Here is a 15,487-nt window from a genome sequence, read left to right on the forward strand (position 1 = left end):
TGATGCTTCAAAAATGAACAGTAATACTGTGCACTGATGGTCTGCTATGGAGGAACATAATGAATTAAGATAATATCATCACAATCATATATAAGAATCACCATAACTTCCACCATACTGGGCCTCTGACGCACTTTCGACTTTTCCGGCAATTCATAATGACACCATAGATTGGATTGGTGTTACAGTTTTGGCTCATACGATGTGGCCTACATCTCATCCAGAGTTATGATACAGCATAAGAAAGCCTCTCCTTCATGCTCATAGTTCTCCAAGTGCATCTGAGCAATGTCATAGCACATCCATTTCTGCATTTCCATCAAGTCATGCAGAATCCATTGTGATGCAAGTTTTTGCATGCCCAGGCATTCCTTCAGGATGCAAGCACAGTCATATGCACTAATCCGGTTTCGTGGGTGAGCTCACAAATCGTATGGCATCGAACATTGTCCACTAACGTGGCAACATCTTGCACTTCTTCTTCAGAGAAGAATGCGTGTCTGCCCAATGCGTGTCTGCCACCATTTGCCAACCTTTGTTGAAGGCTTTTATCCAATGTGCCACTGTTCTGTACGGCAATGTTAATTCCCTTCATGCCTCTTGAAGACCTTGATGACACTGTCATGCTGTATGACCTCTGGCACATTCAATCTTGATCCAAATCTGTTATTCCTGTTTTGAACCATAGTGACACCGTTACATTAGACCACTCACTCACAAGTGACTGTGTTTCTCTTGATTGTGCGCACACTGGTGATGTGAGACAGGTGAGTCCATTTGCTCAGAGGTAAGGTAGATATGTCAACAATGTGTGCTATCAGTGACAATAGTAGATTCCATTGCATAATGTCTCCACAGCGGTGTTGCCACTATTTAAGTTTCAACCTACATAAAATGCTGTTCATCTGAGTTGGTGTTTTCTCAGACAGAATTAAACATTGTATTAGCAAGCCATATCACAGAAAAGGAGATGAAACATGAGTAAATAATTGTTGCCTTAACTCATTATTGCCAGTAATTTTTAAAAAAATTAAGCACATAATATACAATAAACTTTGTAAACACTTATTACATAAAAATGTATGACTTAGGCTTTTGATTGTGTGAACCATGATATGCTCATGCAAAAACTGAAATAGGGGGTGTGATCACCATGGATGGAAATGCATGCTATGCAACATGCTCCCTTGCTGGCCAGAAGGCTGGTAATGATTTCTTGTGGTGGGATGTTTCATTCCTCCACCAGTATGACTGTCAGCTGCTTGATGGTCATTGGTGCATGTGGATATGTTGCAGTACATCTCTGAAATGCATCCAACATGCACTTGGTAAGATTTAAGTTGGAGGAATGGGCAATCCAGTCCATTTACCATATATTCTCTCATTTCAAGAGCTCCTCCACCTATACTGTTCAGTTTGGTTGGGCATTGTCATCCACAAACATTGCTATTCATGATCATCACACACCTTACAAGGAACCATGAGCCACCTTTTGTGTTGTTCCGGGGGCTACCATGAATCACTCTGACCTCAGTGTAATTATTCTCTTCGAATTTTTTTGTTCACCTCATTGCATAGTTTTTTCAGTTATCTTTGGTATTGTAAGAGCCAAATGTGCCCCTGAAAAGATTCACATGGGGAATGAGTACAGTGTCACAATAATCTTGAATGGTGAGTATACCACATTAAAAAATCTGGAGGTCACTGCACCCATGCAACATTGTGCCACCCAACACCATAACACCTGGACCACCAAAACAATCATGTTTGACAATGTTCCTAGGTGCATTATGTTTTCCCACCCTTCACCATATGACAGTATGTACAGCATTGTTGAACATCTCAAAACCTTTGAATACAGTATGCTTACCAGTAAAGGTTATTGTGACACTGTACTCCTTCCCCATATGCATCTTTTCAGGATCCATTTGCCCCTGAATTTATTTTTATGGATGACAGTGTATGACTGCATCGAACAGTCCAGATGTAGGAGCTCTTGGAAAGAGAGGATATTCAGTGAACGGACTGGCTTGCCCTTTCCCCAACTTAAACCATGTTGAGCACATGTAGAAAGCATTGTGAAGGCTTACTGCAGCATGTGCACGTACACCGATGACTATCCAGTAGTTGTCACTGTGCTGGTGGAATTTCCTACTACAAGAACTCTTAACCAGACTTGTGAATGGCGAGGGAACATGTTGCAGAGTCTGCATTGCTATATGTGCTCATCACACACATTATAGTGAACCATGACCCACCCTTATGTATTGACCAGGGAAACACCATGAATCCAGTGACCTCAGTGTAATTATTCTCTTCGAATAAAATTGTCATTTTTGTTCATCTCATTTCACATTTCTTTCAGTTATCTTCTGCATTATACTGTAGCAGTGCTTTGTATGTTGGTCCAAGTTTCATCAAACTGTGTTACTTGGAAGTGACACAGCATGTGAAAGCTACTTTTGTCCATAAGTTCTGCACACCAGTGTATTATGGAATAGTAAGCCCAACAGGTTCACTGGTTTTACATTATCTGTACAACAGAAAGCTGAATGTTTCAGTCCCATGTTAATCACAATGTATTAGGCACTCACAGTTTCAATCAAACAGTCACAGTGTGCAGCAGGACTCTATTTTATGCCCTCTGTTGTTTCTGATATACATAAACAATCCTCTATTTGCTTTATCAAAAGATCCAGGATTTGCTTTTCTTACATATGACACAAGTATATGAATACAGAATGTCATACCAGCCCTCTAACTGTAAAGGAAGGTAACAAAATAACTGAAAAAAATCCCATCCAGCCTTCCAAAAATAAGTTTCCTGTGATTTCCTTAAAATGATTAATTTGAGTGCTTGGATGGTTCCTGTGAAATGGGATAAAGCTGGTTTGCTTCTCCATCCTCATCTTATCTGTAATTATCTATCATTAATGGGACACATGTTTCCTTCTTTCATTTGGAGAGTGAAACTCATCCCTCCAGAAGATTTTAATCATTAACAGATCTCTTGTCACTAAATACAATTAATATTGACTAATATACAAGCTCCTCACCAGACTGTGCAGGCCCAAGAGATGTCTACTGGCTGCCTTGTCAACCTCTGCCTTGTGGCATTATGCAGATGTAGTATTGAGGGGCATGTGGTCAGCACATCACTCTCCGAGCCATTTTGCATATTTATAATACTGTGAAGCCTGTCTGCAACATTCTCCCATGTCCAGGTAGTCCCTTGATTGGCCTCACAAGGGTGAGTACACCATGCACCAGTCCTCCCACCAAGAAAAGTCCTCAGCAGTACCAGGAATTGAACTAGGGTCCTCCACATGGCAGCCATCTATGCTGACCACACAGCTATGGAGGTGGATAATAATGACTCATGCTCACCTAAAATATTGTTTTGCCCATTGAATTAAAAAAAAAAGGTCAGGAGCAGCAGCAACTGTGCAACTATATTTTGCAGTTTACTGTGTAGCTGATTTATTGGTGCACCATTCTGTAGCAAGTAACTACAAACATACACCACTGGCTTAAGGGAGAATTAGCATTAATCATTGGCCTGTAATATCACTAGTTTCCAGTTATAAAGGACTGTGGGATGCAATGAAATTATATATTTTTCTTTCTTAATGGTGTGCCCAAACTCTTGAGCCCCCATGTTTGGGGCTTTGGAAGGATGATGAAATGGACTTCACACCACTACTCTGAACCAAACAAGAAGATGCAGTGTGATGTAAGTTACAGTGAATCTTCAGAAGGATACTGTGTTTGACAGTAAACCTTAATACCTCTGTTAAAATATAATTAAAAACGCTGGTCAAGAATCAGGAGACTGCATACAAGTACCATATAACATAGCCCCTAGTCTCCATAATGGCCTCATTTCAGCGAGGAAAGCCATCTACAAGTTTCTCCAGGTATTTCATATCTCACTGGAGCCACTCATTGATGATTAGGTGCTGTACAGCTACCAAATTTTGAGATGTTCCTTGTTATATTTCACCTGCTTTTCTAAAAAGTCCCAAACATTTTCTGTAGTATTAACAGCATGTGATTTAGAAGCCCAATTGAGTGGCAGTAGGATGCCTGAGTATTTGTTAAACCACTAACATACACATGCAGGCTTTTGAACACTGCTGTTGTCATCTTGGGAGACAGGAATTTTCATGGCATACTCATCATAACAAGGTAGAAGAAAGGATAACACTTCATCCCCAGTATAGTACAGAAGATAACTGAAAGAAATATGCAATGAGATGAACATAAATGACACTTTTATTCAAAGAGAATAATTACACTGAGGTCACTGTGTTCATGGTGGTCTCCTAGACAATACAAAAGATGGGCTATGGTTCTTTATAAGGAGTGTTCTTTCTTTCTTTCTTGGGGCCTTGGTCCCACTTCATGCGGGGTCGGCTGTGTTACTATTGATTTGGCAGAGTTAGTTACAGAGGGTGGCCAGATGCCCTTCCGGCCGACACCCCAAACCCTCCAGGATGGAAGTAGTGTACCCCAGCTGTCTGTGTCTAGTGTAAGCCACAGAACATTTTTAAATGTCTGCAAGTTGTGTAACTGTGGCGGAACATGGGGACCAGCCCGGTATTCACCCAGTGGGAAGTGGAAAACTGCATAAAAACCACATCCAGGCTGGCTGGCATACTGGCCCTCATCATTAATCCATCAGGCAGATTCGATCTGGGGCTGGCGCGCCTACCTGAGTCCAGGAAACAGTACATTAGCACTCTCGCCTATCCTGGCAGGTGGTTCTTCCTAAGGTGTGTGATGACCATTAATGGCAATGCTTGGTCTGCAACAGTCTCCCATGCCATCCACAAGTATGATAAACAGTTCTTGAGGTATGACATTCCAAGAATGTAAAAATTAACACCCTGGTTCATGTTCCTGAAAACCTGAATGTATGGGCCCAAGTCATGATATTAAAACCAGCCCCAAAGTATTGAGAGTCCCAACGGCACCTTCCGTATACTGCAGATTAAATGTCTCATTGGGTGATGATACCCTTCTAATCACATTTAAAACATAAATAATGGAAGGATTAGCAAATCACAATATAAATTAAAATTAAGAACATAGTTACAAATCAAGCTGATATTGAAGGCCTGCCATACTACTGTTAAATTAAAATTAAGAACATAGTTACAAATCAAGCTGACCTTGAAGGGCTGCCATACTACTGTTCAAAATGTTCATAGTATATATTCTACTTGATGAATTATGAAGGTAGAATTATGAATTATTATGGCCTGTAAGTAATACTGTTAGTGTTGTAGATAAAAACTGCTGTACTTTTTTTTAAATTGTCACATTATGTGTGAATAAGTGTTTCCCAACATTCTTCCAATGAGTATATATCATCTTTGGAGTGTGGTCCTCAAAGTTCTGCAAAATAAACATCTATTGAACACATAATCATCTGATTGTGATCAAAATGTTTTCCAACCATGAATTTCTTTTTATACAACAAGAGTCAGAAATATGAGGATACCATATCCAGTGAGCTGATGAGTGGAGTAGATGTTCAGGTATCAATAAATTGTTCTTAAATGTCTCCATTTTTACATGGTTGCAACATTGCTGAGATTTTTTTGTGAGCATTCGACAAAGGTGGCAGTCATCTTGCATTAAGTTTCCTCATAGAAAATACTTCATCTAAAATGTCCCATACTCTTTTTACTGAAATGCCTACCTATATTCCTGATGCCTTTCACTGGACTGGGACACGAACATGGACCCTTACACTTTTTGATCAGTGCTCTAACTGACTGAGTTATGCAGGCATGACTGATGACCCGTCGTCAGAACTTTACTTCTACCAACACTATTCTGCTTCATTCCAACATCACAGAAGCATACCTTGCTGAATTAGCATTCCTGATAGAAACAATATTGCAAAAAATGGCTTAGTGGCAGTCTAGGAGAATGTTTACAGCATGAATTGTTCACAGTGCATTGTAGTATGTGCTTTTTTAAAATGTACTGACAGATCAAAACAGTCTGATCATTCTTTTTTAAATCAAAACTGTTTGCTATTGAGTATGTTATCCGATACTAAAAAAGTTGATTGTCCATTATCTTTGTGACAATGTTTGAAAATACTGCCAATAATGGGATGGGCCAGTAATTCTTTATTAATGTTTTATCACATTTTTTGTGAATTGTATTGATAAACGGAATGTTTAAGTCTGGCTACAATAATAACAGTAGGAAAAGATTCATTACATACACTGAAGAGCCAAATAAATATTGTCACATGCTTAATCATGTTGGTCCAACTTTGTATTGTAATACAGCAATGATTCTGTGTGACATGGATTCGACAAGACCTTGGTAGTTTTTCAAAGGTATGTGGCACCACATCAGTATGCATACATCACACAATTCTCATAAATTATGGGTTGGTGGTTTGTGGGTGCAGAGCTGTGTCTGATAACACCCAATATGTGTTTTGTCAGATTCAGATGGCCAAGACATCAATGTCAGTTCACTATCATGCTACTGAAACCATGGCAGCATGATTCTGGCCTTGTGACATGGACAGCTATCCTGCTGGAAGATGCCATTATCATCAGGGAAGACATCAAGCATGAAGGGATGCAGGTCATCTGCAGTAATGTTTTCATAGTCCATGGTTGACATGGTGCCTTTGATAACTGCTATAGGTCCCAAGGAATCCTAGGTGAATTTCTCCCATAGCACATACTGTCCCTCCACCCTGCATGTATAAAGCAGTTATTCCCTGGATGGCATTGTATTTAGACATGAGTGCTGGTCTGGTATAACAAAAAATGTGATTCATCAGACTGGACAACATATTTCCAGTGATCCACAGTCCAGTCTCAATGGCTTGTTGCGGTCATGATTGAGGATGTCACTGGATCACATCGGAACATAGAGGGGTTTCTCTGCTGCAGAGCCCATGTTTTTGTCCTGCTGGTATAATAAAAAAAAATCTGTCTAGTTTATTGACTGATAAATATGTTCTACTAATTTATCAGTCATATTATATTTATATTGTTGTTTGTGATACAATTCAACAAATACTAAAGTCACATGAATGTATTCTTTCAGGTTTCCTAAATTATGTGGATGGTTGGTTAAGCTACCTATTGCCACTGGTAGCTCCAAAGTTCTATGGCAATGGAGGACCTGTTATAATGGTCCAGGTAATCTTCTTCATAAATTAAAATATTTAAAAGGACTTTAAATGACATATTGGATCTGAATGATACACAAACTTTTACAGGTTGAAAATGAGTATGGTAGTTATCCAGCATGTGATTTTACTTACACTAGCTGTCTCAGAGATAAATTCAAACAGTACGTTAGAAATGATACACTATTGTTTACAACAAATGGAAGTTCAGACATCATGCTGCGATGTGGAAAAATACAAGATGTGTATGCAACTGTTGACTTCGGTGTAGGTAAGCACTTAATCTCCACAGTTTAAAACCCAAAGTCATAAACAAGAAATGAGTTTCAATAATTACTTTATTGACACAAAGGAAATGTGTTTCCACATGTACTTTTCAAGTACATGAAGGTTTTCATAGGATGAGAAACAAATGAAATTACTATAATAGATGTAATACCAGTTACAACTCATTTTTCAGTGGCTAATTAGCCTGAAGGATAGCATTTAACACATTATTATTTTCTATGGTAACACATCACTAACAGTCTAGACCAAACAGTATTGAAATGTCTCATGGTTCACATACATTATTCAAGCTTGATGAATGTGCTAAGTATTACATTCACCGATTATCTATTCAGTTTTGGATATAAATGAACTTTATTGGATCAGGTCTTTATGCCTCTGTCTATAGAATAATAGATAGCATAGCAAACACCAAGACCTTGTCTCAGGGTTACAACCATTTGTTTTAATCATCAGTCTTTTCATTGGTCTGATGTTGCCTGCCATAAATTTCTCTCAGGTGCCAACCTCTTCATCTCAGAATAGTACATGCTTCCTATGTCCTCAATTTTGTTGTAGTGTGTATAACAATCTCTGCCTTCCCTTACAGTTTTTACCCTCTACAGCACCCTCTAGTACCATGGAAATTACCCAGGATGTCGTAACGTATGTCCTGTCATCCTGTTCCTTCTTCTTGTCAGTATTTTTCATATGTGTCTTTCATCACTGATTCTGCAGAGAACCTTCCCATTCCCTATTTTACCATAGCGTACAGATACACCAATTTATGTTTACTTATGCTGTCTCCAGTGCATCCACTGTGTTGATGTTTTGCCTAAATTGTTAAACAACCAAGCATAGTACACAAATAAACTGCAATGGTTCATAATTGCACTAAAGCACTTAGAAGTGACATGGCTTTTGTTACAAAGAAAGCTAAAATAAATTAAGGATATGTCAATAGAAGTCCATGGTGCACTGGCCCCTTCCCCCCTCCCCCTACCCCATACACACCCCTCCCCCCTGGAATCTGTAGTACAAAGTTCTTTTTTTTTTTTTCATTAAAGAATTCTCATATACACTTTAGAAGCAAATCAATAAGCATCAGTTCTCTAGTTTAAATGAAGTTGACTGTCTCACCTACAAAATTTATATTTCTGCAGGCAGAAAGAGATATATTCATTTTGTAAATAAAAACCATATATTTCTGTGTTATATGTTAGTATGGATGAAAATTCAGTTGGAGTCATTTTAGTAATTAGTATATTAACAGATCAAAAACTGATAGAACTAAGCAAACATCCTGGATGAAACTATCAAAGAATATAAGCTGGGGTTTGGGGATGTTACAAAATCCACTTGCTCTTGGGCCACTCCTGATTGTTTTTTTTTTTTTCTTTTATTTGGTCACATTTTGTAAAGGACAAATATGGGGCTAGTACACAAAATAGTTAATTTCATATTCAGGTTCTATTTCATCAAAATTAATTGTTCAAGATATAGCAATTATTTCCAGATTATTTAACTGCAGTATCACTGTTGATGAACAATGATAGTGCAGTTAAATAATCTGGAAATAATTTGTATAAAGAAATTTTCATACTTTAAGAGCTTTCAAGAACACATCGAGATGGAATTGGGAGTGAACTAATGAGTGATTTTGAGTGAAGTGTTATATATATCAGTTTACAGCTCTCACTCTTCTCTTCTTAGTACACATCTTACTTTCTACTAAAATTCTCAATTTTAGAAATAATACGTAATCAAATATTAAAGTCCCAGAACATTCAACTATTAAGTAATCAATATTTACAAAATTCAGCACTCTAGTTTTGTAGCCCTGATTTTCCTGATTTCAAAAATGCTCACTTTCACTAGGAAAACTTGTTACTTTGCTAATTATAAACATCAAATAGGAACTTCATCAAATATTTCTATGACAATCTTGTCTCACATAAATACAAGCAGAAATGAATCAAATAAGACAGAAAGTGGGAGTGTTGTACTTAAAGCTCAAGGAAAATAACTGACTGACCCATGTGAAGTGTGTTCCACTTTAAATCAGTATTATGTAAGCATAGTTCATAAGTTAATAAAACAAAATGAACCATTGACTAAAAAGAATATAGCTGTACCAGGAACAACAGAATATCTATTCCTATTTCAAACAGATCGAACAGAAGTTACAAATAAAATCAGATCACTGAAACACAAGGAAAGAAAGGACATAGATGGAATATCTGCAAAAGTAATCACTGTTCACAGTATCTAGTTAAGCCTCTGGGATTCCTATTAGTGTTGATAATGGAGAAGAGACTGTTTCCCACATGTCTCAAAAAGAGTAAAGTAGTGCAATTTACAAAGGCAGTTGCAAAGCAATCCTGGAAACTACAGACCTATAACAATTACACTCACATTTTCAAAAACTGTAGAAATAGCTATTAAAACAGAGTTATAAAATCCATAAAAAGCAAGATATTCTGGATGAAGCACAGCATGGTTTTAGGAAAGAGAAGTGTACTAAAACAACTGTGGCAAGTTTCATAACACATACAGTCAGAGCTTTGGAAGAAAAAAAAGAAAGCTTGTAATAAATTTCTTGATATCTCAAAAGCCTTTGACAGTGGATGTCACAATACTTTTGTTGTGACTTGCCGATCATTCGAAGTGCCGCCGTGCAATTACGTTCATCCTCTACATGCGGCGCTGACTGCCAGCCATGCAACAGGCATGCCACCTAAGCGGCCAGCCAGCCAGGGGCCACTAGACTTGAACCCAGTGCTAATTTAAATCTTACCGTGTTCACATATCTTGCTTTGTCAACTTGCTCAGTGACTTAGTGACAATTGGCGATGAGGATGGGATTTTTCCTTTTCATCGTTGACCCACAGGTTTCCATGGCTACTTAAGAGCAACTATTGCAAGGTCTCATTGAACAGCAAACACTTCTCACATCAGCAATTCACGATTTCATCGCGGCATCCAATGTGGGCCGTTTCTCATTGTTGTCTATACCTCCTTTTCCTCCTTACGACGAGACGGCGGAAGACTGGTCTGATTACGAAAAACATCTTCGACAGCACTTCTTGGCATTTTATGTAACGGATGAACAAACATGTAAGTCTCTGTTCCTTTCATGGATTTCACCTCAAATGTATCGATTGTTGTCGCAGTCAGCTCCTTTGAAAGATCCTGCGTCTTTCTCCTTTGCTGAAATGTGCTCACTACTGTCAGTATATTTTCATAAGCAAACGCATGTGGTAGCCTCTCGTGTTGCCTTTTATTATTGTCAAAAACAACCGAATCAATCCTATCACGCTTGGGCTGCTGAGCTTCATGGCATCAGTCGAAAGTATCAAATTATTCCTGTTGTTCATAAAAAATCCTACGCAGATTCCATGGTATGGGATGCTATTATCCAGTCAGCACCCGACAAAGAAGTGAGGCAATGTGCCCTTCAGTTGGCAAATCTGACTCTAGATGAAGTCCTCTCCAGCGCCCAGTCTTTTGAAATTTCTCGCGCCGCTGGAGCGCAAATAGAGGCATGGGGTGACGTCGGAGACATACAATTTCTGTGTGTTGTTGACGAAGCGTGCGGCGTGTCCCTGCTGGCCGACGTGGCCTCAGTACGCTCCCACGCGCAGCCTCAGTCTAACCATAAACAACCCTCTCAGAAACAGCAGCAAAACCCCCGGTAACTTCCTTCATGTCCGTGGTGTTTTACGAAACATCCACACGAGGATTGTCCCCAACGTTGGGCCGTGTGTCACAATTGCAAAAAGAAGGGTCATGTGTCTTCCGTTTGCAAATCCGACATCATACACGATGTTCATGACCGTGACACTGATTCTGCTTCAGTGTTGTCTGTCAATTGCACTTCTTCCCTTTCAGGGAAGTTATTCCTCACAGTCCAAATCCTTGGTCGGAATGTTCGCATGCAGGTGGATACTGGTTCTGCTGCCACTATCATTAATTCTCAGATGTATCTTCGGTTGGGTTCTCCACTCCTATCACCTGTCACTCGGCAATTACGAACGTACAATAAACAGAAGATTTCTCTCTTGGGACAATTTAATGCTGAGGTATCTTACAAATCCATCGTTTGCACTGCTCCCATATTTGTGGTTGACCAGAGTAACACAGAAAATCTTTTTGGTTTTGATGCCTTTCGCGATTTTGGGTTCTCCATAGATGATTCTGTCAATATCGTCTCTCATGCTATTTCTTATGCTCAATTGGATTCCTTGTCAATGACATTTTCATCCCTTTTTTCTCCTGGATTAGGCCATGCAAATGACTTTGAAGCTCATATCACCCTCAAACCCACTGCTCGGCCTAAGTTTTTTCGGGCTCAGCCCATTCCTGTGGTCCTTCGTGATCGGGTAAAACAAGAGCTGGATCGTCTCACTACTTCAGGGTTCTTGCTTCCTGTCGCTTCCAGTGAGTGGTCCTCTCCTGTCGTTGTTGTTGCTAAGCCCAATGGTGATATTCATCTCTGTGACGATTTTAAAGCCACTGTAATTGCACAATGCCTCATCGACACTTACCCTATGCCCCGACCTGAAGAATTGTTTACTAAACTTGCAGGTGGCCAGTATTTTTCCAAAATTGACCTGTCAGAAGCTTATCATCAACTTCCTCTCGACACTGCTTCCCAGCAGTTTCTGGTCCTTAACACGCCTTTTGGCCTCTATCAATACCAATGATTGCCATTCGAGGTTGCCAGCACCCCTGCTCTCTTTCAGTGATTCTTGGAACAATTATTGCTCCCTGTCCCTGGGTGTATCAATTACATGGACGACATTGTTGTCACTGGCTCCACCACTGAAGAACATCTACAGAACCTCCGCACACTTTTTCATGTCTTACAGAATGCCGGTCTTAAGTGTTATCTTCAGGAATCACAATTTTTTTCAGGTACCTATCACATACTTTGGGTTTCAACTCTCTCGGGATGGTATTCGTTCACTTCAGCGAACTGTCACTGTGATCAATGCCCTTCCTCGCCCTACATCTGTTAAGGAACTGCAGGCCTTCTTGGGGAAAACAGCATACTATCACAAGTTTTTACCGTCTGCTGCTTCCTCGCCCTACATCTATTAAGGAACTGCAGGCCTTCTTGGGGAAAACAGCATACTATCACAAGTTTTTACCGTCTGCTGCTTCGGTGGCTCAGCCGTTGCATCGCCCGTTGTATAAAAACGTGCCTTTTCACTGGTCCACACCATGCGATGTGGCTTTCCAGAAATTTAAGACTATGCGGAAACAGGCCCCATGCCTGGCTACTTATCGACCTGGCCAACATTTTGTTCTTGCCATGGACACTTCTCAATACAGGGTCGGTGCAGTCCTTGCGCACCGTTTTTCTGATGGTTCTGAAGAACCCATTGCTTATGACTCCAAAATGCTCACGGATGCCCAACAAAAGTATTCTCAAATTGAAAAAGAAGCTTTGGCCATTATTTATGCTCTTCATAAGTTTGGTGTTTTTCTCTATGGATCCAAATTTCATCTTGTTACGGATTACAAACCACTTGTTTCCTTGTTTGATCCATCAAACCCCCGACAAGGCAGCACACCGCCTCCAGCGTTAGGCTCTTTACTCATCTCGTTTCAATTATGAGATTCATTTCCGGCCAATAGTTCAACATGTGAATGCTGATGCACTGTCTCACCTTCCCATGGGTCCTGATCTGTCATTCGATAGGGATGAACTTTTGCGTTTCCACCTGGATGTTGCCGAGCAGCGGGTTGTGGATGGGTTCCCTATCACCGGGGACCAGCTGGCGGCTGCTACAGGTTCTGACCCTACCCTCTCCCGGGTTTTACGCGGCATTCAGAAGGGTTGGCCAGGTCGTCTGTCAGCTAAGACTTCTGATCCATTGTGGAACTACTATGCTTTGCGTTACCGCCTCACGGCTAGGGATGGTGTTATCCTCCTTTCCACCAAAAATGCTTCACCATGTGTTGTGGTACCTGCGTCTTTGCGTGCTTCAGTCTAGAGCCTCCTTCACCAAGGGCACTGGGGTGTCTCTCGCACAAAATCTCTGGCGCGCCATCATGTGTACTGGCCTGGCATCGACTCTGAAATAGCACACATGGTAGCTGCCTGTGGCCCTTGTGTGTCACAGGCCACCACCCCGAAGTCATCTTTGCCACCGTGGCCTTTGCCTGAGATGCCCTGGGAGCACATTCATGCTGACTTCGCGGGACCTTTTTTAGGTACTTATTGGCTTCTCGTAATTGATGCCTACTCTAACTTTCCTTTCATTTTCCGTTGCACATCGCCTACCACCGTGGCAACTATAAATGCTCTCGCCTGCATTTTTTCTTTGGAAGGCCTTCCCTCTACTCTTGTTACTGATAATGGTCTGCAATTTGCCTCTTCCAAATTTGCGGATTTTTGTGCTCGTACCGGCGTTATGCATGTCACGGCCCCTCCATTTCATCCACAATCAAACGGTGAGACTGAACGACATTTAAGGCTGAGATGAGGAAACTCCTGACTTCTTCTGCTGCAGATGATGCACTTCTCCAATTTCTGGCTTCTTACCGTTTCACCCCTCATGGGCGACCACAGCCTGACTGATCTCTTACATGGCCGACAGCCCCGCACACTACTTCATCTTCTGCAGCGTTCCACCTCATGGCCGCGGGTGCCTTCACTTGGCTGGTTCACTGCCGACGACCTTGTATGGGTACGGGGATATGGCAGGCAGCCAAAATTGAGTCCAGGCTGCATCTTACGACACCGTGACCGACGCCTGTATGAAATCCAGACGGACACGGGTGTTGCAGTGCATCATTCGGACCAGCTTCGGCCTCATGTGCTGGCAATGCCTGTTCCTGATGCCGCTATACCACCTTCGCCTCTACCTGATGCTCAGGATACTGGAATCTCTCATTACTCACAACGCAGTCCTCTCACCATCATATTGGCGCCAGCACAAGAACTGACGCCACCAGGAGACGTGCCCATGCAGGAACCAGATGACCATCATCTGTCAGAGCAACTCTACTTGCCTCCTTCTCCTACGGACGTGGACACATTTCCCATGTCTCCTGTTATAACAACCAGACTTGCCGCAATGGGCAGATTGGTGCACCCTACATCTCCTGTCATCTCGACCCGTTATCATGGGGGACACTTCCGTCCGTACAGGAAGCCTCCTCCTCGAGACTTTACAGCCAGTCAAACAATGCCTATGAACATTAGCGAGCTACAGGCCACCTTCATCATGACCAGTGCAAAAATTTCAAAGGGGGGAAAAGTGTTGTGACTTGCCGATCATTCAAAGTGCCGCCGCGCAATTACGCAGGTCCTCTACATGCGGCGCTGTGTCTGCCAGCCACGCAGCAGCCCCGCCACCTAAGCGGCCAGCCAGCCAGTGGCCACTAGACTTGGATGCAGTGCTCATTTGAATGTTACCATGTTCACATGTCTTGCTTTGTCAACTTGCTCAGTGACTTACATGTGTTGTGTCGTTTTGAAATATATGTGTTCAACTTGACGTTATAACAACATGAGGAGACGCAGGCATGCCCGAAGGTTATGGGGCACTGCGCCACCTGATGACAGCACTGGGGGTGGGGGTGCCATCGCCATCTCTGTATCATCATCAGCAGGAAGGTTTCAGTGCAGAGGAGATAGGGTTGTGCTCACCAGTGACAGTGGCTGAGGCAATGATGGCGACGGGACTTGTGGAGGTGGCCTGAATGGAGCAGCAGGCTCCTGCAATGGACCTGAGGCCAGAGATGGACCAGCATCCAGCACCAGGAAGCTGGAAACCCAGGGCACTGCATGTGGAGGAGGCAGCCAATAGGGACAGGACCACCTCCACAGCAAGCAATGATGGGCCAGAGGTGGAGGGCAGTGGGGCAGACTGTAGCCACGGGAGAGCACACATGAACTTGGAAGTTCCCGTCAGCCATCGGCACTGGCACTGATCAAAGTGGTGTGTCACCAGCCCATCAACCATATGGATCTCATAACGATGACATCCACAGCAGGACAACAATAGATGGAATCCACGTGGGATGGTGACC

At 41.7% G+C, this 15,487-nt stretch overlaps 1 protein-coding gene across 1 annotated transcript in view; it reads left to right on the forward strand.

The window, feature by feature from the left end:
• LOC126184094 (beta-galactosidase-like) overlaps positions 1 to 15,487 on the forward strand; it is a 236,137-nt gene that overhangs the window by 185,382 nt on the left and 35,268 nt on the right. The window contains 2 exon segments of the mRNA XM_049926455.1: positions 7,090 to 7,184; positions 7,265 to 7,445. Of these exon segments, the coding sequence (XP_049782412.1) occupies positions 7,090 to 7,184; positions 7,265 to 7,445 (276 nt within the window).

The sequence above is a fragment of the Schistocerca cancellata genome, chromosome 4, assembly GCF_023864275.1.
Source record: "Schistocerca cancellata isolate TAMUIC-IGC-003103 chromosome 4, iqSchCanc2.1, whole genome shotgun sequence".
Taxonomy (NCBI): domain Eukaryota; kingdom Metazoa; phylum Arthropoda; class Insecta; order Orthoptera; family Acrididae; genus Schistocerca; species Schistocerca cancellata.